The sequence below is a fragment of the Pygocentrus nattereri genome, chromosome 6 (genome assembly GCF_015220715.1).
Source record: "Pygocentrus nattereri isolate fPygNat1 chromosome 6, fPygNat1.pri, whole genome shotgun sequence".
NCBI lineage: Eukaryota > Metazoa > Chordata > Actinopteri > Characiformes > Serrasalmidae > Pygocentrus > Pygocentrus nattereri.
Genome location: NC_051216.1, coordinates 18653503 through 18674984, shown reverse-complemented (window position 1 = coordinate 18674984; position 21482 = coordinate 18653503). Strand labels below are relative to the sequence as shown.

Sequence of the window (21482 nt, the reverse complement as noted above, 5' to 3'; positions counted from 1 at the left end):
AAGGCATGCCACTCCTTAGCATCTGAAATCACATATTTATGTTGGGCTATCGGTTAAAGATTTTAAAATGTTAAAAGAAAAATTATGTTGCAGATTTAAAAACAGATGGAGCTGCACTGTGAATAAGAGGGAGATTATCCGACAGGGCTGTCTATGCGGTAGTGCTGATGAAAGCTAAGTGGTGAGTTAGGAAAGGAGCTCTTTCTGTGAGTCGTGTCCCTCCTGAATGCACATGTATGCTTAGTCATTTCACAGTTATGCCACTGCATCTGGGTACATTACATGAAACTGTGTAGCTGGCCTTGGCCTCCTAGGTGGACAACACTGCTGTATTGCCAGTTTTACTCACTCAACCTACTGCAAAATGCAACATGTGCCATTCATAATTACTCCTTTCTATAAATACTCTGAGAAAAAGAACTTTTCACAAAGTATTCTTTTTGTTGGTAGAGAGACTTAAACTTAATCCAAATGTCAAGCCTGTCCAACAGGAAAAGAGGGAAGCTTAGTCTCTTATTGCACAGTCCTCACTTACGACTAAGGTAATGCAGTTTGCTTTATGATTCCGCTTTGTGCAACAGGCGGCCTCCATCCAAGGTCTGAAGCTCCAAAGTGTTGAGAAATAGCCGTTCCAGCTGCTCAGTCACGCGAACCTCTCTGTTGTTGGACTAGGAGTAGTTTGTCCCTCAGCGCTTCCCATCGCGGGCTCGCCCTGTTGTCTAAACAAACAGGGCCGGGCTGAGCCCCCATCTTCCGCACCCTGCACAGAGTGTGAAAACTGCGAGAGCTGCGCTACTGACACAAGTTCTTACACTGTGGAATTCGTTTATCAAGAGTTAAACATTATAGTCGAGAACAGGGGCGAGTTACTGAGCTGTGGGAGTGTCGAAAAAAAGAAGCCGGCTGAAGTTTCTGTTCTCCAAGTGAAGATTCAACTTGAGGAAGAACTCAAGGCACTGAATGGCTCCGAGAAACACGGCTGTCTGCTGGAGACTTGGCCAAAGTGGTAACCTAGTACACTTTATTTTTCTTATTGTCCCTCAGATACTTTGTTTTGTTTTGGGTGGGTTGGTGAGAGGGAGGGAGGGAGAGAGGGAGGGAGGGAGGGAGGGAGGGAGGGAGGGACGAGGCGAAAGTCAGCTTCCTATCCGTCCACTGTTCCGGTCGTTCCACCTTAAATGGTACAGTAGCTGCATTCTGGCGCCTCAGGTAGCCCAACATGAACGTTTACTGTCAGATGTCTCAGGCGCCAGAGTGTAACCGCTTGCACCATTTAAGGTGGAACGGGATAATTCGAACAAGAAGTTGGCGAATAGGATAGGTGGGCGTGAGAGAGCCGAGAGATGGAGTGCCAGAGAGAGAAAGTGAGGATATGTGGCTGTAGCGGGGACTAGGTGTCATCAGGGTCATGGATGTTGTGGGACACCAGTTATTGAGCTTTTATTGGAGTTATTAATAGATTTGCTTAACCTTTCGTTAAAATCGTCGTTCGTCTAAAGTGATGGAATGTTGTGTAGTCAGCTAGCGTTACGTTAGTTATATCACGGTTAGACCTCTTACAGTTACTAATACATATCTGCCTAATCGCAGTTCATTATTTCAGACGATAAATTATTTGATATGATCCCAGGTATTTTAGAGGACTACAGCCATTTTAATCAGTGGTTAGATTTCACAGTCGTGCAGCAACAAACAAAACGAGGTGCTGCGCGCGTTGGGTTGAGGATAATAAATGTAACCTAATAAAAGAAATTAGAAAATACATCTGTTGAGACACCGCTGAGCTCTAAGATGTAGCTAAAGAGCTGCATTGAGGAATAACTTGGCTAGGTTAACCTGCTTATTTGTTAGCTTTGTAGCTAATTCTCACGTTTTTATCATATATGCTGGCAAAAGCTTAGTACAGCCGGTGTTCGCTTACTCGGTAAACATAGCTAGCAAGTAAAGTGGTTAATAAACCAGTTTGGCCATATGAGGCTTATATTTTAACAGCTGCCAAAGTGAACAAGAAAAGACAGTTCACGATGTTGTGCAGAATGATACCAGATTATGCTCAGGATAGACATGATTCCCGTTGTCCTAAATGACTGCTCTTCCTTTAAGTTCCACAGAGAATTTTTCCATTATTAAAGTTCATAGCACGTCATACTGGATGGATTTGAGCAGGTCTATGGACAGTTTTGAACATGTAAAAATGGTTTGGGTGACTATTGATATTCAGTGTTTGTTAGCAGTGTTAGCCCTGCAGTTCCAGTTTTAAACTAAAGTAGCAAAATTTGGGCACCAAACAAGTCTTGGCAGATAAACTGCATGTTGGGTCAATAGAAAGTCATGTAAATTTGATTTTTCGTCATACTATTGTTTTAAAGGCAGAAGTGAAAGAAATGAAGGACTGATGATGGCAGTGGACCAGGCACACTGATGGAAGGACAGAAGAGGTAATACTTGCCATTGTTTGAAGACTTCTTATCAGCAAGGAGGGTTAATTACCAAAGACCTTGTTTGCTGTCAGTAATATAAATAAAGTCTCAGGATGTGAGAACGCCCAGCCTTAGACATTTCTTTTGAATATTTATTTTAAAAGCTTTTGAGACAAATATTTGAGTGATCATACTGTTTCTATTGTCTGGGTTTCTCCTCAGCTCTGAAGAGGAGGAAGGCTCCCATGAGAGGGGAGTGCTCCACAGGTGGCAGGGTTACTCTTGTAGTGTTAACCCAGAGAAGGTGCTCCTGCCAAGGCCTGTGCTTCAAGCTGGCTTGGGGATCAGCCATGGAGTTCTACTTATTGAGGGTAGATCAGTCATATTGGGGATATTTGATTTACAGTTATAGTTCATAACTCTGATATTTAGATATTTAAATGTCTTCCTTTCCTAGGTGGGCTTGTCTACAGCTTTGGAGAACTGCCATGGAAGCGAGACCTGAGATGCCAGGCAGTGGACCCTATCCTAGAGACCTCATTGAGTTGCCAGCATGTGGTCCAGGTGTCTGCAGGCAGCTTTCACTGTGGGGCTGTTACACTGGATGGGGGGGTTCACATGTGGGGTGAGAACTCCCATGGTCAGTGTGGCATCTCTGGTTTGATCTTAGTGCCTAATCCCACCCGTGTCAACATTGTGGACGATGAAACTGTCCCCCCTGAAATTGTCCGGATCCTAGATGTGGCATGTGGGGCCCATCATACCTTAGCCCTGTCAGGGAAACATGAGGTATGGGCTTGGGGTTCCGGCTGCCAGCTGGGCCTGGTCACCAACATGTTTCCTGTGTATAAAGCGCAAAAAGTAGAGCATTTATCAGGGAGATACGTGGTGCAGATTGCCTGTGGTGGGTTTCACAGCCTGGCTTTGGTTCGCTCATTACCCCCTACAGAATCATGTCACCAGTCCATGGATAAATGTGGCCAATGCAAGAAGCTGCTTTACACCATGATTGATAAGGATGACCATGTTATTATTTCTGACAACCATTACTGTCCACTAGGGGTGGAACTAACTAACACAAAGCAGGATCAAAAATCAAAGCAGGGATCTCCAGATCTGATGCCAAAAACAGATCTCTCAGAGCCTGACCTTGGGTTCTCTGAAGATTTCAGTCCTAATCAGAAAGCTTTGGATGGAACCTACCAAGATGACACAGAGCCTAAGAAGGAAGAAGAAAACAATGAACCAGTAGCTCTGTCTGTGACTGATGGCTCAAAAGCTCCACTGCAACACCTCTCAAGACAAAGAACCAAAAGTTCCCCTTACCCTGATGAACAAGCTCTGAAAGACTACCTCAAGAGGATGTCTGATCAGTCCATCTCTGAGCATTCTGAGTCTGTATCTATGGCAGGTTCATGTCCTCCAAGCCGTCAGTCATCACTCAAGGACCCTTATAAACTGGACCAAAGTGACAAAGCCACATTTCCTCCCTTAGCTACACTTAACATAAGCAATGGTATTGAACTCAAACCTTCAGATTTTGCACCAGTGGCTTCTGAAGATAGTGCACCAAACTCTATTTTAAGCAGGCCAGTTGGAGATTGTGCATTACCAATGGGGGAGTCTCTCTGTGATGACTCATCTGAAGACTCTGTCATTAATACAGTTGTCAGTCCTAGTGACCCTTTAACTAGCAATGACAGTGAGGAGTCTTGTGACAATGACCTGTTGACTGCAGGAAATAATCTGTGTCCAGACGAGTTTCTGGAGGCCAAGAACAGTGCCAGCCTTACTGACATCCGGCTTGATTTCATAGAGGGACACAGTCGCAGAAGATCATTACCTGCTTTGCTCACACATGGTATTTTAAATCTTTTGATTTATTTATTTATTTTGAGAAAATAATTTGGCCAAATATCAGATTTGCACAATTTTCTCCCTTGTAAGTAGTAACTGAAGTAATTGAAGCTTACACCATACTTTACATATATAAATGTGCCATCTGCATGTCTGAATATTCATATAGTTGCTTTTAATTGCCTCAAGCCATTCTATTATCTAAAAAAGTACATGCAAAATGATGCTATTACAGTTGTTTTTAGTTTTAACACTTTTATCCACAAAAGTACATTGTATGTCGTACAGTGTAATAAACCACATAATCCAGTCTTTTTGAGATTACTAAAAAAGAAATGTGGTTTGAAGCAAATGTGTAATAATGTAGGCGTGTAGTTTTCACTGCGCAAATTAAAGGATAAACGCTTAGTGTCATGGCTCCAGTGCAAAACTAAAGAAGCAGGCTTTTTTAGACTGCATTTTATTGCCAATTTATTGATTTAATGCTAATAAATCATAGGTATATTTCTTTAAATTTCCAAGTAACTGCACTCATTGGCTATTTGCAAGTCTCTTGGAACTGTTTGCATTCTGTGCCTTGTGTTCTCTACCTCGCAGCATCTCCATCAGTAATTCATCGGAACAAACGTTCCAAAAGCGGAGCCAATACAACCTCAGACATTTCAGAAAAAGAGAAACTCCTCCCGTCTCTATTTACAGAGGTATGGAGTTGGGGTAGGGGTCAAGAAGGTCAGCTTGGTCATGGAGACTTTTTGCCCAGGTTAGATGTAGCTTTCTTTTTATCCTTTTTATTTCCATTTATTAGCAGTAATATTTATTGTAATGGCTAGTTGAAAATGATTATCTCCCATTTTCAGGTTACAGCCTCTCTGCATCAAAAACTTAAGCAACAAGGAAGTTGTCAAGATTGTTGCTGGGTCAAATCATTCTTTGGCCCTAACAGCTCAGTGTCAGGTAATACAGAGTACATCCTCCAGTTGTTTTAATTTGTTCTGTACTGGAGCTTTGTGTGACTCACAGCTGAAATCATTCTGATTTAGTTAAAGGAGAATTCAGCCAGTAGCAACATGTATGCTTAATGTGTAATTGTTTAAGTGTAATTCATTTAAAAGATGTAAACAAAGTGATTCGACCTGAAATATGGTGTAAGGAACTGGTGCTGACAGGAACCTATAGGAATTCTAAGCATTTAATGCCATTAAATGCTACTTCACAGAAAGTTATTACACAAAAGAGTTATGAGTTGTTGGTAGTTTTCAGGTAATATTTTGGCCTAAAGCTTATTTTTAAAAGCCTTTTGTGGATCAGAGTTACTTGCAGGGCCTTGTAAGGCAAAATAGTAGCCAAAATAACTTTTTTTAATGTATCACTATTTTACTGTGATCAACACAATATATCAAAACTAAAAAGATACAGGTGGCATGGTGGCGCAGTAGGTAGCAACAAGAAGGGCCTGGGTTCGATTCCCCGGCCGGGTGATAGGGGTCCTTTCTGTTTGGAGTTCACATGTTCTCCCGTGTCTGCATGGTTTTACTCCGGTTACTCCAGTTACCTCCCACAGTCCAAAGACATGCAGCCAGGCTAATTGGAGATGCTAAATTGCCCCTATGTGTGAGTGTATATGTGTGCGTGAATGTGTGTGCGATGGACTGGTGACCTGTCCGGGGTGTATTCTGTCTACCACCCCTCGCAACCCAGAGGGATAAGCAGCTTGGAGTGAGTGTGTGTGTGTGTGTGTGTGTGTGTGTGTGTGTGTGTGTGTGTGTGTGTAAAAAGACACATGTGGGTTCACTGGTCATTTTAGATAGCATATAAAATATTTGCATTATAGACATTACTATATAATGCCCCACTTCACATTAAACCACCCTGAATGACTTGGGTTTCATCTTAGTGACTGATTTGGTGGAATCCCCCTTTAAGTGCCGTGTTACTTGTGTCAGTGCTTTCTCTTTTGCCTTCTCAGGTTTACTCTTGGGGGAGTAATAAATTTGGTCAGCTGGGTCATATGAACTCCCCTAGCACTGTGCCTCACTTCATAAAGGTATTAACCAGTCACTTCTGTCTTTGCTAGCTGAACAACAATCATTTATAATTTTCTCAGTTTTTTACATATATAAACTGATTTGCTAAGTAAAATAAAAACAAAAAAACATTAAAGTGTATCATTGCTGGTGTCTTGGCTGTTGCATTTGTTGTAGATGTCTGAGGGTATTCGTGTGTGGGATGTAGCTGGTGGACAGACCCACACTGTACTGTTAGCTGATGGTGATTGCTTCCAGCCTATTCTGTACTACAGTGGAGAGCAAGTGCTGGCGACGGATGACTCTAACAACGGAACATACACTCAGACGCCTGCCCTGCTGCCCTTTTGCATGAATGTTAGTATGACTGTTAGTTTTTGCAGTGTTGCCCAGTAAAAATCCCGATTGGTGGAATTGAGTTATAGCCAGATCTGTGGCAGAGTGCAGAATTATTTGTAGGTGTAGTGCTTTGTATTCAACCATAAACTTTTCAAATCAAGAATATTGAATATTGGCAAAATATAATGTGTTACGGGCACACTGATTGTGCACATAATTGTTGTAGCAGCAAGGATAATTATTAGTATGGACTATTTTGTATATATCTACAGATTGGCTATGTGAGCAGTGTTTTTGCTGGAGGGCTAGACTGCGTGGCTCTGGCTGATCAGAATGTGATGGGCTTCATTGCCACTTTGCATGAACTGGCATCAGCAGAGAGAAGGTTCTACTGCACACTGAGCAAAGTGAAGAACCAGGTACTGCGGCCCCTACTGGCTCGGGGTGAGTATCAGCCTTAGTAATTCTATTGAGATTACGGTATTTTAAAGCAGGAGTTTCAGGTCTAAAGTCCAGCACAGTTTAGTAATTTTCCTAGTTAGACACATCTGTTAAACCCGGTAATTTACTGCTGAATTTAATCAGGTGTTTTGACACACTGAAGACCAAACTGGGCTGGACCTGAGCTGGGCGCTAGGGCCTGACTGATGTGAAATTGTGAGGCTTTGTGAGCCTTGCAGTCTCGATAGACAAACAGTGGCAGTAGAATGGGTCGTACTGAAGAACTCAGTGATGTTAAACATGGCACTTTCATAGAATGACCCCTCTGACACCCCTCTGGAGGGATAATGCTATGAAGTTGTTTTTCAGAGGTTGGCCTAGACCACTTAGTTCCAGAGAAGGGAAATCTTAATGTTTCAGCATACCAAGACATTTTGGAGAATTGTTTGCTCCCAACTTTGTTGGAGCAGTTTGGGGAAGGCCCTTTTCTGTTACAGCATGACTGTGCCCCAGTGCTCAAAGCAAGGTCCATAAAGGCATGGTTGGGTAAGGTGTGGAAGAACTCGAACCTCAACCCCATCCAACACCTGGATTTGAATCTGTTGTCCAATATGAGATACTGCGTGTACTGCTGTTATATAGTTAAACAAGGTGTATCTTGTATATGGCTCCCCAAAGGTACAACCGCCTAAGGTTTTGTCCTGTGTTAGAAATATTTTGGCTTGTCACCTTGCTTACTTGACATGAATTTCAGGAGTGTAGTGTGGATGTGTCTGAGTGTTTTGCAATGTTGTAACCTGATGTGCTATTTTGAGGGTACTTCTTTTTTGATTCTCTTACTAGAGAGTCTCAGCTCATATCTGGGCCAGACCTCCATGCATCTGTTCCAGACTGTGGCAGGTTGTTTCAGTCGTCTGTGCCATCTAACAGGGCAGCACGCCACCTCTCTTACCAACTTCCTACACCACAGCAGAGACATTAAAACTCTGGCCATTTTGAGAAAAGCAGACATTTTCTTAGAAACCTATAAAAGGTATGTCTTTTTATTATTTACCCTCTGTTAACAGTGCCTTCTTGATACTGCAATGTGTACAATAGAAGCAAATGCATCATCAATGTCATGAAAAGATATCACTGATGTTATCTCAATTCTCTTCCACAGTTACAGCGATCCTGTAGGGAACTTCTTCGTAATGGGAGGATTCCAATCGCTGGTGAAGCCCTCCCAGTATGTTTCTTGTTCTCTTAACTCCTCAGTCATCATCTTAGAGATACTCTAGAGTCCTTTTTCTTAAGATATTAAACCAATTTTATTTGTTTTCAGAGAATGTTTAGGGAAGAAGCTGGATCTGGTCCAGAAACTTATTGAGCCAAAAGAGAAAAACGTCTCCCCAAATGATTTGCTACTGAATCTGTTTTACATGCCGTTGCAACACCTGCATGATTATGGCAGACTCCTTCTGAAGCTAGCTGCTTGCTTTGATGTGGTGAGTGCAGAAGCAGTTTCAAAATCCCTCGTACAGGTGTCATGTATTGGATTTTAAACGTCTTTTTCTCTCAGACTTCTTTGGAATATCAAAGGATTCAAGATGGCTTGGTGCAGTATGAGACCTTGGCCCATCTCTTAAGCAAACAGAAGAAAGAGGCAGAAACTACTCATGTATTTTGGAAGAATTTCTCTGGAAAGAGCTTGGTGAGTTTCAGAATTGCCCCAGATTTAATCTCAGGAAAATAAGACCGTTTTGTTTGAATTGGCACAAATTAGATTTTTTGGGTTATACTGTAGCACTGGGGAACCAAAGGGCCTGCTAGGCCTAATGATTTCAGGGTAATAAAATATGTGTTAATTTTTTTAATAGAATATTCTGCAAAAGTTATACTATACACTTGTTTTATTGTTAAGTGTTGGTTGAGAACAAAAGATCTTGAAATGCCTAGTGGAAAATGTTCCAATCAGGATATTTCCCATGTATCTAGGTTTATTCAGCCATAAGAATGCCTTCAGAGGCTGAGCTGTTTTAACCAGCAAAATACTTAGAAACGGATAGTAGAAACAACAAATCACATTCTGATTTCTAATTGGTGGAACCAATTTTGGAAAGGGTTGAAAATGTCTCTCTAGACCTGCTGGAAGTTGTTTGAAAATGGAAAACAGCAGCTCTTTGTCGGGTCTGTCTACCGGTATAGTCACTGTAATATGTTGAATGTGCCAGAATATGTTTGTGTTCATCAATGTTAGCTTGGCATTAACATAGTATTGGACAACCCAAAGGAGAGCTAGCAGAAATTAGAATTATTATAGAAGTGTTTTTCCTTGGAGTTTGGCTGAGGTTTGACATTTTTTGGTCTTAACTCTAAAAATCACGGTTCACTCTTGTACTGTGCTCGCTGTGTGTGCATGTGTGTTCACTTACCTTTTTTCTTTCTAGGAATCTCTGCGGAAGCCATCTCGCCGGCTGGTGTGTGAGAGTGGTAATAAAGGTTTGACTCTGCAGAACGCTGGAAGATTTTCAGTCAACTGGTTCATCCTATTTAATGATGCACTTGTTCATGCACAGGTTAGTGTGCTTGTTCTTGCTTTATACTAGGTTTTTCATCTGTGGTTTTTCATATGGTTTTGGATCCAAGTTCATATCGCAATTGTCTTTTTTACTCAGGGTACCATTCCATCTAAGAAATTTGTAAGTATAATTTAGTTTGGCCCTTAATGGTATCACTTGTTCCCTGACTTGGCTTGTGACTTTTTTTTAAAGATTAGGTCACCATAATATAAATCTAAAACAATCACAGAATCTGAAACTCTTCTGCCAAAAACAAGATATTTTATCATTAACAAGATTATTTCCAGTTTGATCAGCATAATTGAGATCTTTAAATTGTCTCTGTTGGGACGATATTATGTATCTTCTTTTTTCATGTGTTTTACCCCATAATTTGCAAACACCAGCTGACCTAGGCACTGTATGAACATTTCTTAATGAATGGACAAAGAAAAAAGACCAAAATAATGAAAAGAAATGTTACAATTTCCAGTTTAAGTCAGGAACATTCTTCCTTCTGCTGTAAACTGCCATGTTGAAGATAGAAGGTTTTGCTCTGACAGCAACGAAATCTAAGCATAACTTCATATCTTGACTAATTTCTTGCAAAACAGAGAGAAATTCTTTTCAGAAGGCCAGTGATTTTGACACACAAATTCATGTTGACAAATAAGGCCAAATTTACAGTTTATAATTGCTAAACAATCAAGATAAAACAAAAATCGTCTCAAGCCAAGGCCTACCTTCCTCTCTAACCATACTGAGTGTTCCTCATTATAGGCCCTTGTGAAGGCTTTATCTTGCCAATTGCATCATGTGGTCTATTTTGCTCAGACCTCAATCCTATGTGATTTGTGATTCACTCTGCTGACACACAATTGTGCTAAGTTTCAGTCTGAGTTTGCAAAGCCATTCTGGAATGTTGGATGTATTGGTTTAATGTGTGAATGGAATTTATTGTATGCAATATGCAGATTGCTTGTCGCTGTCATCCAATGAAGTCAGTGTTGATCAGTTCGTTATTTCTGTTCCTTTTCTTTGTCTCAGTTGTAATAGCTCTGTGTGACAGTTTAGCAGATGCTAGACAGATCTTCATCCTCATGCTTGAATCTCTCTGTTCCCTTCATTTTTTTTGCATTTTCAGTTTCTCTGGTGAGCGTTTCTGAGCTTTGATCTTTTGACAGCTGTACTGTTTGTGGATGCTGCTTCTTTCTTTTTTTTACCCACATCTTCTATTGTCACCTTTCCATGGCATTGAAATTATATTTAAATATTCAAATCTCTCTGCTCTATTGATCATTTAAGCACTGGAGCCAGGCTGGCGTACACTTAACATTTGAAATAATTTCACATAAACAATGAATAATATGGGGTTGCTCATGCCATGTAAACCTGGTTGATAAAGTATGAGTTTCTTTGAAGGGTGTTTTTTATATTTGATAGATCCTTATAGTCTTAAATTATGTCTGAAGTGGCATTAAAGTCATTCTTTAAAAAGTCGAACATTTAACTTGAATATGCCTGAAAACACACTGTCTTAACCGTCTTATTTCGCCACCGTTTCCTTTCAGTGAAACTCTATGTTAAAGTTCACTGATGACATCTGTCTGATTTACAGTACTGTTCTCCAAAGTGTCAGGGCCAGCAGACATGAGTCACACTTTCTTGTGAGTGGATTGTGTGCTGTGTGTATGTCACTGTTCTCTGCCTCTTTTTCAGTTCTCCTCTCACTTTGTTTATCCGCTGGCCACACTCTGGGTAGAACCCATCTCGGATGAAAATATGGGCTTGTAAGTTGCTTCCATACCCTGTGTTTCCAAATATTCATTAGTTACTGTTTTAGCATATATAGTTAAAAATTTAAGGAAAAACTCATTGTGACTGTGGTTCAGATGCAGTTATTCTCCATAAATGTTTAGTTCTAGGCCTTTTTTCTCCATATAGACTAGCACATCCATTTCTGTGGGCTTAAGACTTGAATGCTAAATGTAATATTCCAGAATATGAGATCACAGGCTCTGCATTATTAGCTCAAATTTCCCCGGATTAAACGTATAAAAATAAAGTTTAATAATGCGATGTCATTAAAATAAAAACTTGAAAAAATCAGTATTAAAATCTGTCATTTTACATGCCTAGCATACCATGTGCTATTTGTAAGTTAAGCATTGTGTATCTGGTGCAAAATTACTATATGCCGATCAGCCATAACATTAAAACCTCCTTCTTGTATCTACACTCTTTGTTCATTTTATCAGCTCTGCTTTTTATATAGATGCACTTAGTACAATTACACATTTGTAGTCCGTCTGTTTCTCTATTTACTTTTGTCTGTATACTTTCTTAGCTCCCTTTCACCCTGTTCTTCAGTGGTCAGGACCCCCACACAGCAGTTATTATTTGGTGGTGGATCATTCTCAGCACTGCAGTGACCTCAGTCTGTGTTGTGCTGGTATGAGTGGATCAGACAGAGCAGTGATTCTGGAGTGTTTAAACACCTCAGTGTCACTGCTGGACTGGGAAAATATCCAGTCAACAGCATCCTGTGACCACTAATGATGGACTATGATGACTAACGCAAACTGTACGGCAACAGATGAGCTACTGTCTCTGACATCTACAAGGTGTGTCTAATAGAGTGGACAGTGAGTGTTTAAAAACTCCAGTAGCACTGCTGTGTCTGATCCACTCGTACCAGCACAACACACATTAACACACCACCACCATATCAGTGTTACTGCAGTGCTGAAAATGATCCACCACCTAAATAATATCTGCTCTGTGGTGGTCCTGTCGGGGTCCTAATCACTGAAGAACAGGGTAAAAGGGGGCTAACAAAGTACGCAGAATAACAGGTGGACTACAGTCTGTAATTGAAAGAAGGTATTTTAATGTCATGGTATCCCTTCATGACATCGTAAGCAAAGTTCTTTTGTGCAGGTCTAGAAAAAGCAGCACTGCAATTAGATGTTTCTTTTGCTATTATACCCACCTCAGCTCATGAACGTCTTGATGTCTGATATTTTATTGATAGCTTATTATTGAGTCAGGAGTGTCAATTGTCTATTCTGTCCGAGACAAGAATAGAGAAACCTGTAGAAGAAACCTGTAGTAAAGAAATAGTCTGTTTCTAATGAGGCTCAACTTCCCAATAATCTAATCAGATTGGGACTGAAGCTGACGACCCCTGAAGAGAATTTCACAGTGCTGACCTCTTCCCCACTGGAGAAGGTACAAGTCTCATCCTCCCCCTTATATTTAGTGTTTCTGGCCTGTTCATACTGATCAGAGCTGATCCAGGCCATTTACAAACCCAGTTCCAAAAACATTGAGGCAGTGTTGTAAATGCAAATGAAACAAAGAAGTGATTTGTAAATCCACTTTGACCTGTATTTAAATGAAAGCAGTACCAAGACAAGATATTTAATGTATATTCTTATTACCTTAATTGTTTTATTATAAAAATGCACTCAGTCTGAAGTTGATGTCTGAAATTTACACTTTCCAAAAAAAGCTGTGACAGGACTAACTTAAGACTAGGATCATTATATGTTCACAAAATATTTTAAAAGAGGTGGTGTAATCAAGCTTGAATATAAAAGGAGCATTCAGGGAAGGCCTAGTCCTTTATGAGCAATGATGGGTTGAGGCTTTGCCAAAAAATGCCTCAGTAAATAATCCAAGTTTAAGAATGTTTCTCATTAAGCATTTCCCAGGATTTTAGGTATTTTACCCTCTACAGTGCACATAATCATCAAAAAATTCAGTAAATCTGGAAAAATCACTTTGGCATGACCACACCAAGTCACATTCTCCCCGTCTTACAACAGCATGACTGTGTAATTAGAGAGAGTGGGTGCTAGACTGGCCTGACTGTCTCCTATTGAATACATTTGGTGCATTATAAAAGGCAAAATATGATAATGAATGCCCCGTAGGTTTGTTTCCACGTTTATTAAGTGCTGTTAAAAAGAGGTGATGTATCACAGTGTTAACATGCCCCTGGCCTCACTTTTTTGGAAGGTGTTTCAGGCGTCATATGTGGAGTGCATGCATATTTACAAAAAACTAGTCATAAGATAAAACAACTAATGTTGTTTAATCATAAATTTAATAATCACTGCATTTTATTTTTATTGGCATTTTCAATTCTGTGCCAACTTATTTGGACTTGGGTTTGTAGTATTGCTGGCTTTTTTAATCACGTCTCTTGCTCTCGCTCCCTCTCTCTCTTTCTCACGCTCTCGGTCTCTGCTCAGGGTAAATGGCTGAAGGCCATTAATCAGGCTGTGGATGATGTGCTGGGGGTGGGTCTGGATAGGAGGGGCCTTAATTTGAGTAGCAGTCAGAGGGTGGAGCCCCCTGTCTCCCGCACTGCTACTTATACCTTCAAAAAAGAAAGCAGACTCAAAGATGCCACGTACAGTGGCCGCTGGCTACCTGGAAAACCTCATGGCAAGTAAGTGCATGTTTGTTTTATTTGATATTGATTTTTCTGTATTTCACAGACCAAAATTAAGCCTGCAGTCAGCCACTTTAATAAAACAGCAGATTGGGGTTATTGATCAGGCATATGTTGGCCACTACTTAAAGTGGCTGGTATTGTATTTTTTGTTAAATCCACCTGCTATGAATGTGCATAAATGCCTACTGTAAATGTATTGAATTAATTATGCTTTTTTTTAAACTCATAACACACATATAAATATGATCTGTGGCAGAGCATTCTTTATCTATATATAGCTAATTTGCCATGTGGAACATGAAAAACATCATCGGAACTGGAACTGTCCACAAAAGAACTTAAGCACTCAGGTGATTCAAGTACTGCTTCACACCTCTCCCAACAGAGGAATGCTGAAGTGGCCTGATGGCAGAGTTTACTGTGGTACATTCAAGAATGGTCTGGAGGATGGGTCAGTATATAAGCCATACACACCTGGGTTATCTGTTTAAAAATGAGTATTGATCTTGTTGGCTCCTCATATGTTCTCTGTCTGTAGGTTCGGGGATTATATGATGCCCAATAAGACCTTCAATAAGTATGATCGGTACAAGGGCCACTGGAAGGAGGGCAAAATGCATGGCTTTGGAACGTACTGGTAATGTGCATGTTATTTTGAGTTCTACCAAGGAGTTCGATTAACATGGTTGACCCATTTCTTAGGTTCCAGCCTATTCTGCTGATCCAAGGTGTGTTTTCTCCTCAGGTGTGCCACAGGTGAAGTGTATGAGGGCTCGTTCCGAGAGAACCAGCGTCATGGCCATGGCATGCTGAGCAGTGGCCGACTGGCCTCCCCATCATCCAGCAGTGTGTTTGTTGGCCACTGGCTCCATGACAAGAAAAATGGCTATGGCGTGTTTGATGACATCACAAAGTACTGCACTTATTTATTTATTTGTTTATTTGTTTAGACATGGTGCAGTCAGTATGCTTTCCTGATTGCGAAACTTATCATGGTGCTGAGATGTTTAAAACGTTCAAGTCCGCAATTCCAACATACATAAAAATGTAAAAAATACAAAAAAATGTAAAACATTTTTTTTCTTTATGCAAAACAAGGCTATATACAAAAATAACCTTTTGTCAGATTCAAATAATTGCTCATCTTCTACACTAGATTTCCAAACGTTTTCAGTCACCCATCCAAATCATTGAATTCTTGTGTTCCAATCACTTTCATGGCCACAGCTGGATAAAACCAAGCACCTAGACATGCAGCCTGCTTCTACAAACATTTGTGAAAGAATGGGCTATTCTCAGGAGCTCAATGAATTCAGTGTGGTACCGTGATAGGATGCCATCTGTGTCCAGTCGTAAAATTTACTAAATTAACTAAATATTCCACAGTCAACTGTCAGTGGTATTATAACAAAGTGGAAGCAATTGGGAGCACAACAACTCAACAACAACTCAGCCATGAAGTGGTAGGCCATATAAAAAATGACCGCACGGGGTGAGTGGATGCTGAGGCACATAGTGCACAGAGGTCGCCAACTTTCTGTCAATTGTTACAGACCTCCAAACTTCACGTGCCCTTCAGATTAGCTCAAGAACAGTGTGTAGAGAGCTTCATGGAATGGGCTGCCATGGCCAAGCTGCTGCATTCAAGCCTTACATCACCAAGCGCAATACAAGGCATCGAATGCTGTGGTGTAAAGTGCTGCAACTGGACTTTAGAGCAGTGGAGACGTGTTCTCTGGAGTGACGAATCACACTTCTTCAACTAGCAATCTGATGGACGAGTCTGGGTTAGCCGGTTGCCAGGAGAACGGTAATTGTCTGACTGCATTGTGCCAAGTGTAAAGTTTGGTAGAGGCAGAGTTTTGGTGTGGGGTTGTTTTTCAGGAGTTGGGCTCAGCCTCTTAATTCCAGTGAAAGGAACTCTTAATGCTTCAGCAGACCAAGACATTTTGGACAATTTCATGCTCCCAACTTTGTGGGAATAGTTTGGGGATGGCCCCTTCCTGGTCCAACATGACTGCGCAAAAGTGCACAAAGCAAGGTCCATGAAGACATGGATGAGCAAGTTTGGTGTGGAAGAACTTGACTGGCCTGCACAGAGGCCTGACCTCAACCCGATAGAACACCTTTGTGATGAATTAGAGTGGAGACTGCGAGCCAGGCCTTCTTGTCCGACATCAGTGTCTGTGCGAGCCAGGCCTTCCTGTCCAACATCAGTGTCTGATCTCACAAATGCACTTATGGAAGAATGGTCAAAAATTCCCATAAACAGTATATTTCATAGACTTTGTGGAAAGCCTTCCCAGAAGAGTTGAAGCTCTTATAGCTGCAAAGGGTGGATCGACATATTAAACCCTATGGATTAAGAATGGGATATCACTCAAGTTCAATATGCGTGTGAAAGCAGACGAGCGAATACTTTTGGCAATATGTTGATGTACAAAGACCAATATGGTTTTGGCAAGTATGGAAGTTTAGAATCTAGAATTGGGAATACAGTTGGTTCAGTAATGCTGTGAGTGAGAAGTAAATGATACATTTTTGAGTCACATTATGTCATATCGTTCATCTTTTATCTTGCCAATGTTTCTTTTTTTTCCTCTTAGGGGAGAAAAGTACATGGGTATGTGGCTGGAGGATCTTCGACAGGGGAATGGTGTTGTTGTTACTCAGTTTGGGCTCTATTATGAAGGAGCTTTTAGTAACAACAAGATGATGGTGAGTAGTCATTTTTTGTGGCATACATTGTTTGACTCTGGCATGGAACAAAACCCTTACTTGTTATTTCAGGGCAATGGGCTTTTGCTGTGTGAAGATGACACTGTCTTTGAAGGAGAGTTTTCAGAGGATTGGGTGCTGAATGGAAAGGTATTATTGAAAGAGCAGAAAATAACAATGAAGTTCCAAAGAACTTGTGTAGAATTATTCATTTTGGCAAGACATTAGGTCTGATTTACATTTGTATAGTTAGCAGATGTTCTTATCCAGAGCAACTCATTCTTAATTCCGTAATCAGTGGCATTTCTGCAAGCACAAGGCGTCAGATGATTTTCATTATTATATGTAATATTGTGTAATACTGGTTCTGTTTAGGGTGTCCTATCTATGCCTAATGGAGACTCTTTTGATGGCATCTTTGTGGGCGAGTGGGGCTCTGAACTGAAGGTAGCTGGTACTTTTATAAAGCCGTGCCTTTATGAGACTGAGAAGAAGGAGAATAAGCCACTGTGAGTATAACACTCAAAGGTTTAAATTTCATTTTGTGTAAAGCATATGCGAGGTCAGAAAGTCTGGCCTGTTTTAGATAACTTGTAAATGTGTGTGTGTGTGTGTGTGTGTGTGTGTGTGTGTGTGTGTGTGTGTGTGTGTGTGTGTGTGTGTGTGTGTGTGTGTGTGTGTGTAGAGTGCTTGGTCATTATGTAGTTCCTGCAGAGCAGAAGTGGAGGGCTGTATTTGAGGAATGCTGGAGCCGGCTAGGCTGTGAAACTCCAGGACAGGGAGAGAATGACAGAGCCTGGGAGAACATTGCAGTCATCCTAACAGCCAGCTGCAGACAGCAGAAAGACGTGTACATACAGTTGTTGTCAAACATTTTTAAAGTAGCCTAAAAAACTTAATTGAAGTTTACTAATGATTAAATAATTAAACTGTCAAAATACTTTTTGGCACCACTGACATACACAGCAGTCATATGTGATTTTTGTTTTACAAAACTGATTCATAATGACTCTTTCATATCAGTGTGTTTAGTCCAGGAACTATGAGCCGCTCACAGTGTAAGATGCTGGAGAGTCTGGAGGTGATTCCTCAGCACATGGGACCTGTTACTGCTGAAGTCTATGAGAGCATCCGTCGCTACCTCATCAAGGTGAGACTGCTTCTCTCACAGAGACTCACTCTTCACTAAACAAGTTATTAGTTTATAGATTGTACAATAGGGAAAGATTAGTTATAGATTGTACAATAGGGAAACAGTGGGGCTTTGTGTATAGGCATTTAAAGAATATTCTCAGACAGTCAAAATAAATAAAATCCACAAGTTCATTCTTACAACAGTTGTATAATATTTTTATTTTTACTGAAACATACTGGCTGTTGTAAAAGCATTACATTCAAAGTACGTGTCAAAGCTCACATTTGTAAAAAACTTATAAATCTAATTGTGATTTTCTTGACTCTTGTCTGTTGTGAACACATTGCCCTATATGAAGAGTTTCATTTTGTTTTTATTTCACATATTATAACTTCTTCCAAGGCATGTGATACTCCTCTGCATCCTCTGGGCTGGCTGCTGGAGACTCTGGTCACTGTGTACAGAATGACATATGTGGGAGTGGGCTCAAACAGGAGGCTTTTACAGCAGGCAGTGGAGGAGATCCAGTCCTACCTGAAACGCATATTCGAACTGGTTAGGTAACTTCTCGAATGACTCCATATTTAATTTAACACTGGTGCACTCTCCATTTGTTCTGATTTCATTTTGAATGTCTACTTTTAAATATGAATAGAGTTTACATGTTTTTTTACAATTGCATAAATTATGTACATAATATTTACAATCTCAAACATCAGTTCTGGAAAAGATTTTAGTGTTCAGTATGGACTAATATGCAGTAAATGTAATTAGTTACTGTACTTAAGTAGTTTTTTGTGTATCTGTACTTTACTTAAGTTTTTCTATTCTGGGCAACTTTTTACTTTCACTCCACTACATTTCAAAGTCTAATATCTGACTTTTTCCTCCACTACATTTTGAGAAATCTGTCATTTCTTTTGGTTTCTGTGTGTATAAAAATGTAACATGTCAAAACAAAAGAAGTGCAAAGCAAGAACACCAATCAGGGCCCAGCGGTCACTTTGTTCTGAGCTTGTTTTGACCTGTTGGTCATATCGACCCAGTGCAGCACACGGTTCAACATCAGTGCTTTGTGTAAATAGAGCACAATATAGAAATATGTCCACGTATGCAGTCGTGACTGACCTGGCTTTTTTCTGAATTTATCTCATTTTATAGTAAATTAGTTTGGGCTGGTTTATGTTTATGAACAGAGGCCTACAGATCAACATAGTAAAGGAAGCTCATTTGTGATCCTGTGTTTAAAGCCAGTTTTTATTAAACTTAAACTTGGAACTAAGTTGTAAATAAATCTGAAACTGAAACTTTGCTTGTGTGTAAAAAGTGATTTCAGAGCCACTCGGTTCTCCCTGATGGAAACTGTTTATCTTCAGTGTTTTGTGCTTATGATCATTTTAATAGACATCAGCGTCACTAATTAATGACGTTCTATTAAAAGACTGGTTTACCAAGAGAGACGCTGGAGGATTTTCACCTAAAATGAGTTCAGGAAGCGAGTCTTGTTATAAAAATGATAACAGGACATTAGTCATAATTAATCTTTTAGTACTTTTACTTTCGATACTTAAGTACATTTGAAGACAAATACTTTTGTACTTTTACTCAAGTTGAGGTCTAGAGTAAGGACTTCTACTTTTACTGGAGTAATATTTTACCTTGGGTATCTCTACTTTAACTTGAGTACATGTTTTGTGTACTTCGTCCACCTCTGCTAATATGCACTCACAAATTTTTTCTTAAGGTAGGTTTTCAGATCACAGTACAGAAAAGGGTTTTGTGACTTAGTTGTACGTTAAATTTAATATGTAGAGCTTTTGTAGTCCCCAAAGTAGGAATTTGAAACAGATAAACAGATGTTTTTTCTTACTGTATCCAGCAGTGCTAAGTTCAATCTGGTAACTGAAAGCAAGATAAGGCCATTTCTTCTCCTGTGATTTCCTCAGGTTTCTGTTTCCTGGTCTGCCTGAAGAAGGGGGTTTCATCCCTGAGTCTTCAGAAAGGAGGGCCAGTGACTCCCTGTGCAGCAGCACCAACTCTGACACAGTCCAGCAAGGGTAAGACCAAAAGCATAAACATAGATATTTGGGTGTTTCTGAAAATGTGGTTATAATTTATTGCAGTTACAAAAACATGCCATAGTTCCCACCCCTACAATCAAGGAAAATCTTCATGTAGGAATAGTCATGTTTTAGTGGTGAAAAGTTGTGTGCGCCAATCAGCATTAGGGTTGTTACTCAGCAAAAGCAATCCATCACAAGTTACTGATTACTTCTCTCTAGCTGTAGTGTGATTAATTTGCTTATTTCCATCCATCCATCCATCCATCCATTATCTTCCGCTTCTCCGGGGTTCGGGTCGTGGGGGCAGCATCCTAAGCAATGAAGCCCAGACCTCCCTTTCCCCAGCCACTTCCACCAGCTCTCCAAGGGGGATTCCGAGGCGCTCCCAGGCCAGCTGGGCGATATAGTCGCGCCAGCGTGTCCTGGGTCTTCCCCGGGGTCTCCTCCCAGGTGGACTCGCCTGTGACACCTCCCGAGGGAGGCGTCCAGGAGGCATCCTAACCAGATGCCCGAACCACCTCAGCTGGCTCCTCTCGATGTGAAGAAGCAGCGGCTCTACTCCGAGTCCCTCCCGGATGACTGAACTTCTCACCCTATCTCTAAGGGAGAGTCCAGACACCCTGCGGAGGAAACTCATTTCGGCCGCTTGTATTCGCGATCTTATTCTTTCGGTCATTACCCAAAGCTCATGACCATAGGTGAGGGTGGGAACGTAGATCGACCGGTAAATCGAGAGCCTTGCCTTATGGCTCAGCTCTTTCTTTACCACAACAGACCGGTAAAGTGCCCGCATCACTGCTGACCCAGCACCAATCCGCCTGTCAATCTCCCGCTCCCTTGTACCATCACTCGTGAACAAGACCCCGAGATACTTGAACTCCTCCACTTGAGGCAAGAGCCTATCCCCGACCCAGAGAGGGCTCTCCACCCTTTTCCGCTTGAGAACCATGGTCTCGGATTTAGAGGTACTGATTCTCATCCCAGCCGCTTCACACTCGGCTGCAAACCGATCCAGCGAAAGCTGAAGTTCGCGGCCTGATGTCCCCAATAGGACCACATCATCTGCAAACAGCAGCGATGTGACCCTGAGGTCACCAAACCGGACACCCTCCATCCCTTGACTGCGCCTAGAAATTCTATCCATAAAAATTATGAATAGAATCGGTGACAAAGGGCAGCCCTGACGGAGTCCAACTCTCACTGGGAACGAGTTTGACTTACTGCCGGCTATGCGAACCAAACTACAGCTTTGTTTGTACAGGGCCTGAATGGCTCGTAGCAAAGAGCCATGTACCCTGTACTCCCGAAGCCCCTCCCACAGAATACCCCGGGGAACACAGTCGAATGCCTTCTCCAGATCCACAAAGCACATGTGGACTGGTTGGGCAAACTCCCATGAACCCTCCAGAATCCTGGAGAGGGTGAAGAGTTGGTCCAGTGTTCCACGACCAGGGCGGAACCCGCACTGTTCCTCCTGGAT

At 41.1% G+C, this 21482-nt stretch overlaps 1 protein-coding gene across 2 annotated transcripts in view; it reads left to right on the top strand.

The window, feature by feature from the left end:
• Window positions 1-716: 716 nt before the first annotated feature.
• als2a (alsin Rho guanine nucleotide exchange factor ALS2 a) overlaps window positions 717-21482 on the top strand; it is a 28038-nt gene continuing 7272 nt past the window's right edge. The window contains exons 1-28 of one of the 2 annotated variants that reach the window (XM_017691732.2): window positions 718-1006; window positions 2370-2438; window positions 2643-2791; window positions 2878-4281; window positions 4875-5037; window positions 5135-5231; window positions 6244-6321; window positions 6479-6658; window positions 6913-7084; window positions 7925-8114; window positions 8244-8309; window positions 8406-8568; window positions 8643-8774; window positions 9511-9639; window positions 9739-9762; window positions 11341-11411; window positions 12786-12852; window positions 13881-14080; window positions 14472-14537; window positions 14625-14723; window positions 14832-14999; window positions 16693-16804; window positions 16877-16954; window positions 17180-17313; window positions 17490-17654; window positions 17828-17954; window positions 18342-18499; window positions 19886-19996. In XM_017691732.2, the coding sequence (XP_017547221.2) occupies window positions 2422-2438; window positions 2643-2791; window positions 2878-4281; window positions 4875-5037; window positions 5135-5231; window positions 6244-6321; window positions 6479-6658; window positions 6913-7084; window positions 7925-8114; window positions 8244-8309; window positions 8406-8568; window positions 8643-8774; window positions 9511-9639; window positions 9739-9762; window positions 11341-11411; window positions 12786-12852; window positions 13881-14080; window positions 14472-14537; window positions 14625-14723; window positions 14832-14999; window positions 16693-16804; window positions 16877-16954; window positions 17180-17313; window positions 17490-17654; window positions 17828-17954; window positions 18342-18499; window positions 19886-19996 (4520 nt within the window). In that variant the 5' untranslated portion in view covers window positions 718-1006; window positions 2370-2421. Of the gene's footprint in view, window positions 1007-2369; window positions 2439-2642; window positions 2792-2877; window positions 4282-4874; window positions 5038-5134; window positions 5232-6243; window positions 6322-6478; window positions 6659-6912; window positions 7085-7924; window positions 8115-8243; window positions 8310-8405; window positions 8569-8642; window positions 8775-9510; window positions 9640-9738; window positions 9763-11340; window positions 11412-12785; window positions 12853-13880; window positions 14081-14471; window positions 14538-14624; window positions 14724-14831; window positions 15000-16692; window positions 16805-16876; window positions 16955-17179; window positions 17314-17489; window positions 17655-17827; window positions 17955-18341; window positions 18500-19885; window positions 19997-21482 lie in introns of both variants that reach the window. The other variant, XM_017691733.2, reaches the window with a different exon arrangement.